Consider the following 19,589-nt stretch of genomic DNA (forward strand, 5'->3'; position numbering starts at 1 on the left):
ATGCTGCATTCAAATTCATTCACTTCACTCATTGAAATGAACTCGGAAAGTAGGAATGTTTTTAATGATTGAAAATATATATGTATATTTAAAAAAAATACGTTTGGATTTTTAATGACTATTTATTTAATATATTCTTTAAAAACTGTGGTAGATACCTGTAGAGCTACAAAAATCATAGAATATAATTGCAATTAAATATATGCAGTAGAATAGCATTACTACTTAATTAAAGCAGAAGTAGATTCTTTCTTGTGTTTATATATGGGACTAAAGCATTCAAATATCCTAGGTATATTAATAATGGGTTGAATACAATTTACTTTTTTAAATGATTTTGAGTAGGTATATAATCATTTTGAATTGGGGATAGTGCATGTAGTACATTATTATAAATTCCTTCTAACATGTAAACCATGGTGAAAAAGAGATTCAACTAAAGATTTATGTACCTATCAAAATTAGTAGTTTTTCCCTTAAGTTTAACATAAGAGCATCTGATTACGTTAGGTACTGGATTATATCTAAAACTATTAAAACATTATGATTCCATTCAATAGGTACCTGTGAAGTTTTACATTAACAGAAAATTATAAAAAAATACAATTTCAGTGCAATAAAGGGAATTTTCCCCATTTTATATATTCATTTACTTTATAATTGTTTATTCAAACGATCTTCAGATGACTGCAATATTAGTTATAATTTTTTATGAAACAATTAGGTACATATAATAGATCTATTATCTATAGACTTAATTAGATATATGATTATGATATATTGTTCAATAAGTCTAAGCAGATTGTAACGTACACAAATGATGTAAACTTGATGTGAAGAACCACAAGAGATATTACAGAACTGTATGTGGAGCTTAAAGAAAATGCGAAAGAAATAGGGCTAGGCGTCAACGTATATAACACTTCTTGTAAAAGAGTTTTGGGTTTAAGTTATTATACTAAAAACACTTAGGCCCGGTCTTTTCACCTCCGAATAAATATGCTCTTATCTGGCAGTTAGCTATCTGGAGGATAAATATTTATTCGCTAGATAAAATGTACCCGTCTTTTCACGTCAATTTATGTTCCAGTTAGTTATCCGGTAGATAAGCTTAAAAGTAAGTTTGGATTCCGAACACACCTGACTTTTATGTTTATTTTTATAATTTCAGCTTTAACTTAACCTAACATAATTAGATTCAAAGATGATTTTATCGATTTTATTTCCATTTTGGAAGAAGGAAATGTAATCACAGAATTACAACTTAATAGGTTTAGTCACAACTTAACTTAGTTTAGTTACAACTTAATCATAAGGTTTGGAAATACATTTCCATATTTTAATCAGACAACAATATTGTTTTAGAAAGAAAACATTGATTATGCTGAAATAGTTTACTGGAGAGCTTGAACAAGAGGTAAATCCATTTTAAATTAGAGAAAAACTGTTGATTTGTATGTAAAATAGAAGACAAAGACAAGTTTAAATAAAGACAAGCTAGCTAATGAAACAGATGCAGTGGTAATTTTGTTTACATAATTATATATGTACATATTATATGATTATTAATATTAGGTTTGTTCTAGCAAACAGTCAAACTAGTCAGAAACCGTCAGCAATTAGTTGCTCAGTGAGAGAACATAATACAGTCACCAGTGCTATCCCCTATCTACTCGTGCTGGTCGACTATTCGCTGATGGTTTCAAACCATTTGAAACTGATGCTAGAACAAACCTAATAACTGTTCAATGATGTAAAAATTTGTTAATGTGGGGAAAACTTTTATTTAAATTCAATACTATATTTCTGTAGTGGTATGGCAAAACTTGATGTTACGTCTGACTTTAGCCATAATGAGATTATTTGCTTGATATGCTATTTAGTAACATTTCTTCAAGTTGGTATAGTTTGGTATGTGTATGATGAAGGTAAAACCCCCTTTGTCCCACATGTCCCCTTTTAACTTACAGTAGAACCCTAATTATCCGTGCTATGATTTTCTATTACTCAAGTTGCATTTTTGAGGTTTTATCAACATAGCGTCATTGTAAATCACTTAACGGAAACTCTATATGACGAAAGAGAGACTCATAATGAAAGATTTATTTTTTCTGTTATCTTTTTATGGTAGGTACATAATATGTATGTGTATACGTACTTATTATACATAAGAAATACATGTTCGGATTATCAGTGCCACCTTCGGTCCCGAGGAGCACGGATAATCGGGATTCTACTATATTAGGTAGGCCAGAACTTGATATATTACTTGATTTCTTATGTTGATTACTTTTCGTTTTTGGGTTGACAAAACATGATTTAAACTTTCAAAATGCCCTCCTGAAAAATTATTCTAGATGGACATATCAATCATTGTCAAAACGCTACAGATTTATAATCCATCCAACTGGTATATTAAATAGTAAACTAGGGATAAACCAACTATGTATATCAAAACACAATATTTTAAAGATTGGATAATTTACATGGTAAATTGAAGAATCCCAAAAACAAGAATAAAACCTAATTTTAATATTTGTTAGTAGATATCTTTCACTTTTCTAAATAAAAAAAAATTAGTTACAGATATGACAAACACCTAGAAGATGGAATCCTGTGTTCTCATAGAAAAAGCTAGTTCCAGAAATAAGCTACCAATAATAAACTAGAGAATGTATTACAAGAAAGAACAACGCTAATACTCAACATAGCTCAATTGCTTCAGATAGAAAAAGAGGAGGAAAGGGTAGAACACAAGCGTGCCAGAGAAAATGAAAGGGCAGAAGAGACAAAAATTCATTGATTTATTAAATTTAATAATTAAATTATACAAAGGACAATTAAATAAAGAATAAAAAAATTATACATGTATATTAATGATCCTTCTATTTCCCCATAAAGCTTGGTACTGACCAGGAGGTATACTATAATAGATATATTATATCTCATATTGCTCACTATAATAATGAGTGAGCCTGCATAAACGGAACCATAATATACATTATAGTTCCGTGTATGCAGCCTCACTCATTACTATAGTGAGTGATATGAGATATATTTTAGTATAGTTCCCCGTGCGTGACAAGCTTAACACAAAAATTTTTATAAGGTTATCAAACATCATAACTTCAGTAAATTCAATAATTTAGCTTATTCCTGGTCTATACTTAGCAATTCATTTTCATCTCTCTCTATGTTATAAATATATTGCTTCAGTGTAAGATAGGACAATTGAATCAATGTAATTGTTTTGTTTTCTGCTATATACAAAAAGGGATGTATTTGCGGACTCGTTAAAAATGGCTTCAGTGGACAATCAGAATCTCCAAGTAACAACCCATTGCTATGATCTGAATTTAAACAGCAATAATACAGAATTACTTATATTTGGCACAAAAAATATTAGTAAGAAGGTACCTATTTAAAACATATCCGGGGAGTATTACGAAATTGTCAGAATATAAAATCAGTCTTCCTATATTCTATTTTTTTAGAATTTCATGATACACCCAGTATGTTTTGGATACTTAACAGCAGCTTTTTTTCAAGGTAGGTATCATCTACTGTTTCTGAGAACCATGTGCATACATAATTCTAGTTACTACCTACATATATCAATACCTTCATTTTGGAATCGTAAAATAGTTGGCAATTCAAAGAAATGATGGGATAAGAAACTATTCTATTTTTATTTTTTACAACTTGTTTTCATTTGTAGGTATACAATAATACATACCTATTATAATTTTTTCAAATTATAACCCATCTTTAATTTAATATCTAATAACTCTGCTTAAAAAATTACAGTAGGTAGGTATGTATAAAAACAAAATAACATAAAATTTGTGATTGAGAATTTTTAGAAAGAACAAAATTTTACTTTTGCAATAAATTCAATCAGACCTACAAGATTTTAGGTTATATTTTTAGTTTCCTGGTAATCAGAAACCATGAAATATACGAAAATCAAAGTTTATCTGCCAGATAACTTCTTATTCGGTACTTTATTCGGCAGTTAAATATTTGATATTTAACGTCAATTTATCTGCCGGATAACTTTATTCCAGAGTGAAAAGACGCTACTTTTTTTATCTGTCAGATAAACTTCCGGTTAACTATTTATTCGGAGGTGAAAAGACCGGGCCTTAATGATATCTATAGATACATTATATCTCAAGATATAAACACAAATTTAAACACTAACGATATTTAATAACAAAATATAGCCTCCAAACCACGTATCCTATTATGTTTACAAACAATTCGTAAAATTGATCGTCTGGGTGACGTCACAATGACAATATTTCATTTGTCAATGTCAAAGTTACCATACAACCTATGGTATTGGCTCCCAAGGTTAATAGATTAGGGCGTAGGTTGTCTCATAACTGTAGACCAATCAAAGGCTGGCTTTTTAAAGGCGGGAATACGTCATCCGTACGACAATTTTAAAATTGCCATAAGAGTCAATGCTAATAAAAGGTTCAAAAACTTAAGTTTTGCAATATATTTTGAGATTTTCTTGGGTATAGGTATATTAAGTGGTTCTTATATTGGTAATTATATCAATTTTTCCCTTAAAAATCAATAGTCTGCTAACAAAAAACTAGAATTCATTTAACACTTATTATGTGTGTTTTAAATGGAGAAAACAATTTAATTAGCACAAAAATCCAAAAAAATAGAAGAAAAAGTTTAAAATCAAAAATACTAATATGTAGGTAATACTTACTTATTATGTTTTTCGTGGAATGTGCAGCACTTTTATCATTTTTGGTGGTATGCAACAACAAAAGAACGAATAATATAAATAATTTATTATTAGGTTAAAATATAAAAAAGACGTAACATAATATTAACATATTCAGACACGAGGAAATGTTTGCTACCTATTTTCTTATGTTTAGAGGCCCATTTATCTTGTAACATTTTATTATCCATTATTGTTTGATAATGTTAAAGTATTTGGGAAATGTCCAAAAGCATTATTTTGTTTCCATCTGGTTCAGGAATTTTGGAGTTGCTTTTACATATAGCTATGCTACAAATGTTACCACTACTCATCTAAAAAATGTTTTATTATTATAACATACAAAACTACATATTATTATGTGTAATATTATAATTTTTAAGCTAACTTTACACGGTTACGAAAACACACTTCACAAGTCATTACTGCCTTTGTATAGGACCCAAATAAGTAATTATAGTAATATTGTCCTTATATGCTTAAAAACTCAACAAATATTAAACAAATAAACGATATTACAAGAAAATTCCACAAAAATATACGGAAATATAACCACAAACAACTGTCAAACTTGACTTTGTCGTACGAGTGACGTAGGCATTCCCCTCCCTCTCGCTTCCGCCCACATAGTTATGAGATAACCTAACCCCTATCTATGAACCTTGATTGGCTCCGTGCGTCTCCCCTCTACTTACAGTCACGTGACATGCTATCAGATTTTGTAAGGACGTTTTAACATTGAGTCTTATGGGGTTATTTTGTTAAACTTGAATATTTTATTTTGTAGTGATAATAACCGAATACAATTGTTAGAATTCATTAGTTATTAATTTATACTGTAATTTATAGTGCAACTAAAATATTTTCTTTTTCGTTAATAATGATGTATTGACATAAACTGCGATAGTGAGGTTATGTAAACAAAATCAAACTGATAATCAATATTGGAAGTGAAGAATTTATATCAGATTAAGTGCGTTTTTATTTTCTGTTTATATTAATACATAAAATCACTAGCGTGACACGGCATTTTTTTAAATGTCTCATTTAAACATACACAAAGCGTCCTTATAAAATTTCAAAAAACCGCCACCATGAGCAGGTCGGTCGATTTTGCTTTGACACTTTGTTAACGCTCGGAGCGAATAGGGACCTTGAGCATATACGCTGAGCTTCGCTGGTGGCGCTCCTAGCGGATTACTGGAATTATCTTTCACCGGTAATTTTTAAATTTATTATTTAATTGTTATCGCTTAACATTTACAACGCAAAAAATTAATTAAATTGTAATCGATTTTTTTAAGATTTTGCTAATCATTTTGACGTTCTATTGATAAAATATGAATTTCTTACTTCGGATACTTTCACAATTATCGTGTAGATGGCGCTAAGATTTTTAGATTAAATTATAATTACATATTACGGAACATTAAAAAAACTTAAATTCAGTATTTAAAACTGTTACATCTTCTATGTAATGTGTAATGTTAAATTAATAATTAATTAGTAATACTTAATATTCCTTTATTACTTTATATTACAACTGAAAACTAATACTAGCGACGGTCAACCGGGAGAGAGGGGTGTCTACTGTCCGCCCTAGACGTGTACACTACACCACACTCCTCCCCACTAATCTTACAGCTTACCTATCTTTACAAATCTAACATTTGTCTAGGTATTGGTACCCTAGAACTACGTCTTATGACAAGTGGTTTTATCGAACTATCACTCTCCGTTGCCGGTTCGAAATTGTCATTTTCTGAATTAGGATTATTGTTAATAAACTGAGTATCAGCATTTTCTGTTGCCATTTCCTTGTTATCTAATGCATCCGTTTTTCGAATCGGTAACATCTGAGTAACATTTCTTACAAGGTCGCCTTTCTGTGTTTTTACTTTATACATGACATTACCAATCGGCTCTACCACCTTCCCTTCCAACCAATTTTGCTTACCGTCAAACATTGAAACTTGCACATGATCATCAGGCAAAAACTGCTTAACAGTCTTTGAATTAATATTCTGTTTTGGAATTAAAACAGAATCTTTAATTACAGATAAACGAGTTCTCAATACTCTTCCAAACATAAGTTCACAAGGAGCCTTGCCTGTTGATATGTGTGGGGCTGTTCTATAACTTAACAACCACGATAACAATCTCTGCTCAGTTTCATCAGAATCAAACTTACTCGATAACAAAGCTTTCTTAAAAGATTGAACTGCCCGCTCAGCTTGACCATTACTGGCTGGGTGGTATGGAGCAGTACAAATATGCCTTATATTATTATTTTTACAAAAACTACTGAATTCCTCTGAAATCCACTGAGGACCATTGTCAGTGACCATCTGCTCGGGCAGTCCAAATCTAGCAAACATACTACGTAAACATTTAATTGTTAACCCTGCTGTAGTTTTAGACATTCGAGCTACTTCTGGCCATTTTGAATGTGCATCAACTACAATTAACCACATGAAGCCTAAAAATGGGCCAGCAAAATCAAGATGAAGCCTTTGCCAAGGCTTTCCTGGCCATTCCCAACTATGTAATGGTTTTATTTCTTATTTGTAAACACCCCCTACAGTTTTGAGTAATAGACTCAATATCTAAGTAAATATTTGGCCACCAGAAGTAACTCTTAGCTAAAGCCTTCATTTTAAAAGAACCAAGATGTCCTACATGTAATTCAGACAAAAGTTTTTCTCTCAATTTAAAAGGAATAACAGTCCTACCTCTCCAAACAATAACGCCTCTAACAATATATAATTCATGTTCTTTACCTTTATAGGACTGTAAATCTAGTTCTACTTTCTTGTCCCAACCCTGCTGAATGTAATGAAAAACCTTACTAAGAATAGGATCGTTTTGAGTAGCTTTTGCCACTTCATCATGTGTAACAGGTGGAACTTCCATAAAAATACTGTTTACCGTAGGTATATTTTCATCTGACTCAATAGGTTCATTTAGACTTAACGGAATTGGAAACCTAGATGGAAAATCAGCACTAGCATTATGCTGTGAGGTTCTATACTGAATAGTATAACTGTAATTACATAAAATCAATGCCCATCTAGCCATTCTATCAGCGTATATGTTACCTATAGCCTTATTAGGGTGAAATAGAGAAACCAATGGCTTATGATCAGTCACTAATGTAAATGTGTTTCCCTTTAAATACAAATCAAATTTCTTGACTGCCCAGATAATAGATAATGCCTCTTTATCTATCTGAGAGTATTTCTGTTCGGTCTCTGTCAAAGTTCTACTAGCAAAAGCTATTGGTTTCTCCACAAATTTATTTTTATTACTGTTGCTAGGAAATTTATGAGCTAAACACGCCCCTAGACCAATTTTAGAAGCATCGCAACTTAAAACCAATGACAATTTAGGGTTATAATGTACTAATACATCATCTGAAGCTATACACTTTTTAGCCCATTCAAAAGCTTTGGTATGTGAATCATTCCATACCCAAGAAACATTCTTTTTTAACAACTGGTACAATACATGTAGTTTATCTGCTGCATTAGGCATAAATTTGTTATAGAAGTTAATTGTACCAAGAAAACTTCTAAGTTGTTTTAAGTCTTTTGGCGGGGGTGCTTCCAAAACTGCCCTAATATGTTCAGGTGTTTTACTTACCCCCACCTTATCTATGATATACCCACAATATTCTAGCTTACTGGACATAAATATGGATTTTTCTTTATTTATTTTAATGTTAAGTTCGCTTAACTTATTTAAAACAACTTCTAACGTTTTTAGATGACTGTTTTTATCCTCATTTGCGATCAGTATGTCGTCAAGATAACAATAGACATTTGATATATCTTGAAAATGAATATCCATAAACCTTTGCCAATCTAAAGGTGCTGGGGAAGTACCAAACATCATAAATGTTGGACGGTAAAAACCCCAAGGTGTGGTTAACATCATAATTTTCTGAGCCTCCTCATCCATTCTTTGATTCATATATGCCTTTCTAATGTCAATTTTAGAAAATACAGACATGGGCTTACCCTCACTATTTATTTTGGCAAATATATCCTCAACTACAGGAATTGGATGGCTCAGCATCTCTAGATATGGGTTTATGGTAATTTTATAGTCCCCACAAATTCTTACATTTTTATTTTTAACAATGGGTACTATAGGAGTAGCCCAATTAACCTCCTCATTTATAACTTTTAACATTTTACCCTCTGTTACTAACTTATCTAATTCCTGTTTTACTAAACTCTCAATGGCATATGGAATCCTCCTTGGTTTACACATTTTAGGAACGGCATCTGGCTTTATTTTTAATTTACCAGGAGGACCTTTTATTTCACCAGGTGTATTGGAGAATAACTTTTTATACTTATTTAGCAATAACTGTAATTCATTTTCAAATTTATTTTTAACCTCTAAAACCTTAATATTTCTCTCACTTGCCTGTTTTTTTATAAAAGGCCAGTCAATTTCAATAACATTAAGCCAATCCCTTCCTAAAAGTGGTTTCCTACCCCCCTTTTCTACAATAACTAAAGGTGCTAAATAACTTTTACCTAAAGACTTAACATTAACCTCTGTTTTGCCTAAAACTTCAATAGGTTTTCCTCCATATGCCTTGAGTATTAATTTAGATTTTTCCCATTTTAATTTAGGTAAATACATTTTAACATACCTTTCACACATCAAGGTAACATCAGCTCCACAATCAATCTCAAATAATACATCAGTACCATTAATATTTAAATTTACTTCCCATGGTTCTGGCTTTTTATCTCTCAGCTTCGTAATCTGCATAATAACTCCATTCTCTGCTTCAGGCTTCTCCGCACCAAACTGCACTTCACTATGCTCACTCAACCCGTCAAATAAACCATCAAAGATGTTTTCACTTTCTTGAAAGTTTTCATCTACTTCTTCAGAGTACACTTGTAGCACTGAATAGCCTTCTTCCTCTTCTGAATTCTGTGCCTGCTCTTCTGCACTGACTTCCTTCACTTTGCGGTGATTATTAAAACTTTGTCCTTGACTTTGCCTTGCCAAGGGCTTCTTCTTATACTCTGTGCCACTTTTACTATTACAAACCAAAGCTAGGTGTCCCTTTTTCCTACAATTATGGCACTCGTCATCCTTGAACCTGCAGTTTGGCTTTATGTGTCCCTTTTTCCCACAACAATGGCAAATCGTACTGGCATATTCATTCTCCTTAGCTCGATATTTAATTTTGTTAACTTCTCTACACTCACCTTTTTGTGCTACCATCTGAGACTCACTCTCTGCTAGTTCCATGGTTTTGGCAGTGGTAACAGCTTGCTGGAAGGTGAGATTTACTTCAGTGAATAACTTCCTAATAATTGCTTGACTTCTCAACCCGTGAACAAACTTGTCTCTAAGGGATCTATCCAGATATTTATTAAAATTACACGTTCTTGCCAAAGCTTTTAGAGCAGCCACATATTCCGTAATACTTTCTGACTCTTTCTGGACCCTTAACATGAATTTATAGGTCTCTGCTAATTCAGAATGGTCAGGTTCGATATATTCCTGCACCATTTTCACTAATTCCCCATAGGTTTTATCCTCCACCTCTTCTGGGAAGCACAACTCTGTTAATAATGACACAATATCAAACCCTACATAGGTTAACAAAAACTGGGGCCAATTGTCTTCATCAATATTATGTACTTTCATTTTGTTTTTGAAAACTTGAGTATAAACTTTCCACGTCGACTTATTGTTGTCGAATGCTGGCATATGTACATTTCCTGCGTAATTAACTAATTGATATAGCTGGGGCTGTGAAGCCTGGGCCTCCTCTCCGTGTTCTGGTTCCTCTCCCGGTTCTGACATATTCCAAAAATTGTGGACACACCCGAGACACACCAGAAGCCGGGTTTAAAATAAACAAACTGTTACGTGAAACAGATTTCTGCACGTGGATACTTTACGGACGTAACACGTAAAATTCTCGTCGCCAATGTTACATCTTCTATGTAATGTGTAATGTTAAATTAATAATTAATTAGTAATACTTAATATTCCTTTATTACTTTATATTGCAACTGACAACTAATACTAGCGACGGTCAACCCGGAGAGAGGAGTGTCTACTGTCCGCCCTAGACGTGTACACTACACCACAAAAACGTAAGTATATTTAAGGTAAAAATATATACCACAGCTTTGACCAACTAATATTTTTTATAATTAATGTTTTTAATTTTAATTTTACATTAATCACTTTGACATTTATGTCAAATTTCCGGTAAACGTTTACAGACTTGCCACTACTGGCGCTCGAGAATTTGTAAATATCCCCTCTACGTACGAGCTCACAGCGGATATTGTCAGTCAGACACTGACAATCAGTGACAATTTTAAATATTTGACATTGCATCGGGAATATTTTGAGTTATTGATTAAATTGGTATATGATAAATAATTGATGTGTATTTGATAAATAATTGATTTAAGACGTGAACTTAATAAAAAGTTATTTATTGTTTATTATTTGTGGAAGATCCAAGCAGAGAATACATCAGGATAATATATTCTGTGATCCAAGTATTTTGTTGTTAAAGATGTTCAAAATTGTAAGCGTTCCATAAGAATATATTATTAAAAAATCACTTTAACACTTTTCCTCTTTTCTCGATTGAGTATTAGTTTTTGTTGTACAAATAAATTATTACAATTACTGAATACATAGTTACTGAAAAAATTATCACATTTATTAACTGAATTAATAATTTGCAATTATAAAAATAACAGTTATCCAAGAACATTCAAAAGCCATCTCTTTAAATTAATGATGACATTTTCAAGTAGAATGACATTCTAGTAATGTTTACATATCCATACCAGTGTGAATTTTACTACACGTAATTTGCCGTCTAAAGACAGACAAAGTAGGGATACACGTAAAATATTTGCGAATTATGTACCCATAGCCCACGGTTCTTAGACATTACTACGGTTGCCTAAATCGACTAACCAATGAACATTAAGGGTGAGATTACGTCACGAGAGTTTACTGTCATTTGAATCGTAATATGATTTTTTTCGAATCCTGAGAAAACCAAGTATTTTAGAAAAATTTAAACGCAGGATGCAAGATTACATTATTACCGAGGGCGGAAAGCCCCTAGAATAAACAAGCAGATTCTATTGAATGAAATATTTGAAATTAAATATCACACTTCTCTTTTATTTTCAGCCCTGTAACTTATTAAAATAAACATTATAGAAGTTTTCAAGAACTTTCAGCCCTCGGTAATAATGTAGTCTTTCATTCTGAGTTTAAATTTTTCAAAAATATTTATTAGTTTTCTCAGGCTTCGAAAAAAATGAATCCAATTAAAACACATTGAGAATTTTGACATGCCTCAAAATTTTGCATTAACTCAATGTAAAATTCTGAACTGTTGAATTCCAGCTTCCCTAATAATTATTGTACATCAAAAGACATTAGAAACTATTTGTAGAGGATTGAAATCTGTATTGGAAATAACTGTTAAAATTGGTCTACGTAATTAAACATATTCCAAAATTTTGTAAAAATGTAATACATTTTAGTTTTCAGCCCAAACTTAGACCACACACAATGCAATAATGTTCACATGTTTGAACTGTCAATATTTTTATTTTATCATCTATTGTTTAAAAACAATACAGTTGATAAGATACCCTCAGTTGCGGAGAAAGGATTAGTAATAAAGATTTTTATATTCAGTCAATGGTGTGAGCACTGTCAGTTAAATAGTAACGTGTGGCCTTACTTTTACACGCATACCTATTGTGGCAAATGTATCATATTTTTCAAAATTTTGGAATGCATTTAAATCGTAGAACAATTTTAACTTTTGATTTTAATACAGATTTTAATTCTCTACAAGTATTCTGTCATTACTTTTTATGTAGAATAATTAGGGAAGCACGAATTCAACAATTCAGAATTTTACATTGAGTTTCCTATGGCCCTTTTTACGATTCACCGCCCGGTATAAGATAAAATGTGTACTATTTGTCTTATTATTTCATAATAACACAAATAATACACATATATACACAATAACACATATTCAATGATTGAAAATAATTTAAAAATATGGGAATGTAAACTCTTGTGACGTAAAGTCAAAAATATAAGTCTCCCCACCACCGTCGGACAAGACAACCGTAATAAAGTCTAATAACCGTGCCCATAGCCTTAATGTGTTTTGGCTTAACTTACATCATTTTTAGTAAGCAAATAAGATAGATATGCACATTTGGGTTAGAAAAAAGTAAAAATTTCATTTTCTTTAGACGAAATTTATAGACGAAATTTATTTATTTATTTATTCACGGGCAAGCCCTATTCAGATATAAATGTTACAGTGTTCTAAATTATATAACATTAATGTTAACCAACTATATAACATAAATTATCATAATATAACGTAACAAAGTGGTTTGAGAAAAATAATTCTATGAGTAGTAGTTACAAAAAAAGAAAAAAAAAAGAATAAGATAACATATAGGTCAGTACAATTACAAACAAAAGATATCACCTAAATAAATTCAGAAATGTTCCAAGGTGTAAAGGTTTTGAGTTATCTAATACATACAGGTCATGCAACACTAATCACAATACAAAAGCTCTGGCCGAAAGTATTAAAAAGTTAGGGAAGAAATATGATTTTTAAAGCGGGAAACTGATATATTAAAAATTTCGAGGTTATTTAATGAGTTAGCTAATCGAAGAGTTCTAGGAATAAATGTGTTGTAAGAATAATTGAATCTATGAAATGAGACATGAAAGGTTTGCACCTGCCTAGTCGAACGACTGGGGACAAATAGAGATATTTTGGAGAGAAGCTCGGGGCAATTACACAGCCCGTTGATAATTTTAAATAAAATTATTAAGTCCCTTTGTTTTCTGCGTACCTCAAGAGGAGGTAAGTTCAGTATGCGCTCTAATACAGAATAGTCATAGTATACATGCATCTTAGTAGCAGTATATCTCAGAAAATTGTGTTGGACAGCCTCAAGTTTCAGTTTATGAGTAAAGTAATAGGGGGACCAAATTGTGGAACAGTAATCGAAATGAGATCTAACCAGGGAGAAATAAAGGGATTTAATAGCTGAGATGTTTGTAAAGTCTCTGGTGGTTCTTTTTATAAAGCCAAGCATCTTCATAGACTTCTGTATTGTACTGGAAATGTGTGATTTATAGCTAAGGGCAGAGTCAAGGATCACACCTAGATCCCTAGTTTCAGAGGCAGAATGTAAGGTCAGATTATTTATAGTATATTCGAAGATGATTGGATGATGAGTTCGATGGAAACGAAGAATATGGCATTTGGATGCATTCAAACACATACCATTTTGCATAAATCAGTTAGATAGGCGATCAATATCACCTTGTAGACTAAGTGAATCGGCCTCACATGTGATTATTTTAAAACATTTTGAATCATCAGCGAATAACAAAGTTTCACCCACTTGGAAACAGGGTATTAGATCATTAATAAATATATTAAACAACAGACGTCCCAAGTGTGATCCTTGTGGTACACCTGAGGTAACAGAGATGGTATGAGAATAGTAATGATTAACCCTGACAATTTGCGATCTTTGCGTAAGATAGCTCTTGAGCCACTTCAATACAAGGCCATCAACTCCGTATAAATAAAGTTTATGAATCAAGAGCTCATGATTAACTTTGTCGAAAGCTTTGGAAAAGTCAGTATATACAGAGTCAACTTGTAAACCCCTCTCAAGCGCATCTGTCAAAAAATCAACATATGTTATGAGACCCAATTCTGCAGATTTCTTTTAGATTTTTGCAGATACGGCGTTTTTGCTAAGCACGGCAGTATAGTAATATTAAACCCTTCCTTCACATAATTAAATAATAAATTCATTCTGATCTTCAGAACATTTTAACAAGAACTATTAATGTGTTTTATTTACTTTGTAGAGATTTTTTTGCTGGCACTGTGTAGTATACTTTTTTATTTGTCTTACCTGAGCTATCTGCTTCTTGTTCATTCTTCAACTCTTTATGATCTAGAGATGTAAATAGCTGATTCTCTATATAACGGTGGCCAACTTCAACAAATTCTTCCTTAATTTTGAGTTGTAGTTCCATTGCTAACAAATACCAATTAAAATAAGATTTGGTTGAATGCTCGAATGTATGAATTTTACAAATAAAAGGCAGATATTGAGCATCATCATCATCATCATCGGTGACCGCCGACAGCCCATGGAGGGCCATGGTCGCCCGTTGGGGTTTCTAGGCTCTAAAGTTTTACATGGTGTGGAGGCCAGCCACACGCATAACTCCTCAAAAGTTCTAAACGATATTTATCTAAAATATTACTTTCTTGTTTCTTTTTTGAGGAGATCTTTTCGGCGTTATGTGTGTTTTGCTTGTTTGACTATACCTATAGCTGCCCAGGTTTTTCTTTTCTTTGCTTGTTTTTCCCATTCTCATAATCCTAGGTCTTTCAGATCCTGGTTAATACCATCAATCCATCTCTTTCTAGGCCTACTTCTCAGTCTCTTCCCATTTAATTCTTTTCTAAGTACTTTTTTTGTATTTCTCTTATCATCCATCCTTTCTACGTGTCCTAACCAACTCAGTCGTTTACTTCGTATTTCTTTTATTATAGTCGGTCTGTTAAACACTCTATTTATTTCGTGGTTCATTCTTATACGCCATTCTCCATTCTCCTGTATAGGTCCATATATTTTCCTCTATATAGGTCAAGATTTTTCTTTCCCATCTAAGAAGTTGTTCCTCTTGTTCACTAATCAAGGTCCATGTTTCTGATGCATACATTATTACAGGTCTCATTACTGTTGTGTATATTTTTACTTTTGAATTAATAGATACTGATTTTGACTTTATGATATTTTGTAGGCTGTAGAAGCATTTGTTTCCAAGCGAAATTCTTGCTGTTACCTCATCACTGTTTTTATTTCCTTCTGTTATTGTTGATCCTAAATATTTGAAACGGTCCACTCTTTCAAATATTTGCCCGCTCAGAGATATGTTGTCTTTCGTTTGTACCTTTTCCTGAGTTGTTATCATGTACTTTGTCTTTGAGACATTAACTTCTAGACCCATAGTCTGTGCGGCTTCTTTAAAATATGTATAAGTTTTTTTTAGGTTGTTTAATGTCCAGCTGATTATGTCTATATCATCTGCGTAGGCAACGACCTGATTGAGCTTTGTAAATATTGTACCATCCCTATCTATAGGAGTTTTCCTGATTACTTGTTCCAACGCAAGGTTAAAAAGTGTTGTTGACAGTGCATCCCCTTGTGTTAGACCTTCATTAATGTTAAATTCATCGGACACTTGATTTTGGATCCTTACTTTTGCTTTGGTGTTGGTTAGGCATAGTTTTACTAATCTGATTAGTTTTTTTGGTACATTTAACTCTTGCATTGCGCTATCTATATAATTCCTTTCTAATTGAGTCATACGCTTGTTTGAAATCTACAAATAGATGATGTAGTTCGGTATTCCGCTCGTAGAATTTTTCCAGCGTTTGCCTTACTGTAAATATTTGGTCTATAGTTGACCTGCCTTTCCTGAAACCTCCTTGGTAATCCCCTGTTGTTTGTTCCATTATATTATTTAGTCTTCCTTCCAATATTTTGCTAAATATTTTGTATCCAACGTTTAGTAGTGATATTCCCCGGTGATTATTGCAATCTAACTTATCTTCCTTCTTATGTATAGGGCATATCACTGCAATTTTCCATTGCTCCGGCATTATTTCTGTGGTCCATATTTCTAGTATTAACTTTGATATTTCACTCTGTATTCTATGTCCTCCATATTTTAACATTTCTACAGTTATTGTATCACATCCTGGGGCCTTGTTATTTTTCATTTTTTTTATTACCTCTTTTATTTCTGCTTCTGTTGGAGCATATTGGTCTACTTCAGCCTCTCCTACTAATCTTAGCTCTTCTATTTCGTAACATTGATTTTGTTTATTCAACAGTTCATTAAAATGTTCTCTCCACCGTTTTAACACTCCTTTTTCGTCTGCTATTAAGTCCCCATTTTTGTCTTTGCATAATTTTGTTCTTGGTTGGAAACCTTTTTTTACAAGATTTATTTCCTTATAAAATAGTTTTATTTCATGTTTTTGTTCATGTTCTTCTAACCTTTCAATCTTATCTTTATTGTGTTTCCTCTTTTTAAATCTTAGATGTTTTTTTAATTGTCGTCTTCTTGTAGTATATTTCTCTTTGGTTTCTTCCGTACTGTTATTCAGCATTTTAAGCCTAGCTTGGTTTTTTGTTCCATTAGTCTCTGACAGTCTTTGTCATACCATCTTTTTTGGCTAGGTTCTTTGCTTTCCCCCACTACTTCTTTTGCAGCTGTTATCACTGCTTCTTTTAAGACCCTCCATTTATCTTCGACATTTCTGACCTGATTTTCATTTACTTGATTATATTGTTCAATTATGTTTTCTATTTTCGTTTCATATCTTGCTCTCTTTTCCTCATTAGAGACCAATATATCTGAAGCGTATTTGATCTTTTTTCACCTTTCTCTGTTTCTTTGGCGGTAATTTTTTGTTTATATTTAATCAGCACAAGGTGGTGATCGGAGCTGCTGTTTGCCCCTCTATGACTTCTCACATCTGAAATGTCTGAAGCATGTCTTGCTTCTATTAAGACGTGGTCGATCTGGTTTCTTGTTTTCATATCGGGAGAAACCCATGTTTCTTTGTGGATATTTTTATGTGGAAATTTTGTACTGCTTATCACCATTTTTTTGTCTGTTGCAAAATCTATGATTCTTTACCCGTTGTCATTACTTATTTCGTGCAGGCTATGTGCACCTATTGTTCCCTGGTATAATTCCTCTCTTCCTATTTTTGCGTTTAAATCTCCTAAAATTATTTTAACGCTATAATTGTTTATATTTGACACTTCTTGGTCTAATCTGGCATAAAACTTTTCTTTTTCTTCTGCTTCTTTGTCCTCTGTAGGTGCGTGCACATTAATGAAATTAATATCAAAAAACTTGCCTTTCATTTTCAGATATTGAGCATAGTTATTTATTAAACCTTGCCCAAGTATACTTTTGCTCCCAGAGCATCATCAGGGGCATTTGGTCAGAAAAGGAAGATATCCCAGAATGTAGTATACAATAGGTTTGTTCGTAGAACGATCAGCAACCGTTGCCAACCATCAGACGCATGCGTGTTCGTAGTCTACGATCTCTAACTGTTAACTGTGATGGTTGGCAACGGTTGCTGATCGTTTGGATCGTACTATGAAAAAACCTATTAATAGACATAGACACATTGGTCAAATGACAAACCAATTAAAACAGATGAACAAGGTTACATTGTGAGGTGTTTGGAGATCACATCTATTATTGTAGCACCAAACTCGGAACAATGTAGCCTCTAGATGTAATGTGACACAACATCTATAGAGGACATTTTTAAAATAACAAGTTGTGACAAAAAATCGATAGATCTACACATGCAAATGAAATATCAAACCACGTCCATGGTCATCATACACATGTTTATAAAAAATATTTAAAAACTCACTGTTTCCATAAACTGTAATCGCTAGAAGAAATTCACTAATTTCCTTATTCTATATTGCAAAATACAGTCACAACACTTGCTTATACAATTGATGCACTGTCAAAGTGTTAAGTAAATGTTTATGCCATTCTGGGATATCTTCATTTTCTGACGAAGTGCCCCTGATGTTGCTTTAAGTGCGAAAGTATACATGGACAAGATTTACTAAATAACTGCTCGATATGTCTCTTATTTGTAAAAAGATAACAATTACTTAGGTAAATTATACTTTTAACACTAATTTTTATTACCTGACTTATCTTCTTCTGGTTCATTCTTCAAGTCTACAAAATTGGTTGAAGTGGATGGCTTAGGATGTATATACCTTTGGTCATGGTCAATAAATTTTTCTTCAATTTCGATGTTAAACTCCATATTATACAAATCAACTGAATAAAAATATTGAAATTTGACAAAAACTATTAAATAGGGGACATAAATACAACACACTCACTGTTTGTATGAAGTTGGAAAATAACTTTGCAACCATATAATAATCTAGTGGGCCATCTGCCTTCAGTTAAGATGTAGAAGCACAGAATACCCGTTGGTTGGGGTATTCTCTCTGTGGTAGAAGGGAACTGCTGGTGTTTAAAAGACCACTTCTTCAATCCAAAATTTTGTATACTTATTCTGCCTTTGTTTAGGAAACAAAAAATGACACAATAAATGTTTAGTTATTTCAACAAACGGAGGAATGTAATAAATTAGCTATCATTATAGTTATTATCATAATATTATGAAAACGAAACAAAAAACAAACCAATAGGGCTTTTCATTCACAGTCATTTGTTTCGAGCTTCTGTCAGATGCCATATAATCACACAGATTATACAACATATGACAGGAGCTCGAAACAAATGACAATCGATGAAAAGCCCTATATATTTAATTTATCTGTCACTTAGGTACACGCATAGCCACCTTTACTTAACAAGCCATGAAGATGAAATTTGGCAACATCTATTGGTAGACCGATTAATTCTGACAGTTCTCATTTGTTTTTAAATAATTTTTACTGTATATTTACAGAGAAACTGAAATATTTTACAATATTTCGTGCTCCAAATTATAAAGAACATTAAAAGGTATGTTATTAAGATGATTTTAGTTCAATATAATATATTTTTATATAAACTTGCGTGCATATAGAAATCCGTCCACTTAAAAATTTTGTCATTTTTAATGTCTTATATTTCCTAAACCTGTTGGCAGATTTAAGTGATTTTT

The 19,589-nt window shown here is 32.3% G+C and overlaps 1 protein-coding gene and 1 long non-coding RNA gene across 4 annotated transcripts in view; one reads left to right on the plus strand and one right to left on the minus strand.

Moving 5' to 3' along the window:
• LOC126888307 (zinc finger protein ZFP2-like) overlaps nt 1-19,152 on the minus strand; it is a 35,897-nt gene extending 16,745 nt beyond the window's left edge. For 2 of the 3 annotated variants that reach the window (XM_050656438.1, XM_050656437.1), the window contains exons 1-2: nt 18,611-19,152; nt 14,752-14,877 (exon numbers count right to left, since the gene is read on the minus strand). In XM_050656438.1, coding sequence (XP_050512395.1) covers nt 14,752-14,877; nt 18,611-18,734 — 250 coding nt within the window. In that variant the 5' untranslated portion in view covers nt 18,735-19,152. The remainder of the gene's footprint in view (nt 1-14,751; nt 14,878-18,610) is intronic. The other variant, XM_050656436.1, reaches the window with a different exon arrangement.
• LOC126888310 (uncharacterized) lies at nt 964-2,863 on the plus strand. The gene is made up of 2 exons (XR_007699503.1): nt 964-1,417; nt 2,581-2,863. It is a non-coding gene; the product is annotated as an uncharacterized LOC126888310 (long non-coding RNA).
• Nucleotides 19,153-19,589: the final 437 nt, after the last annotated feature.

This window comes from Diabrotica virgifera, chromosome 7 (genome assembly GCF_917563875.1).
Source record: "Diabrotica virgifera virgifera chromosome 7, PGI_DIABVI_V3a".
Taxonomy (NCBI): domain Eukaryota; kingdom Metazoa; phylum Arthropoda; class Insecta; order Coleoptera; family Chrysomelidae; genus Diabrotica; species Diabrotica virgifera.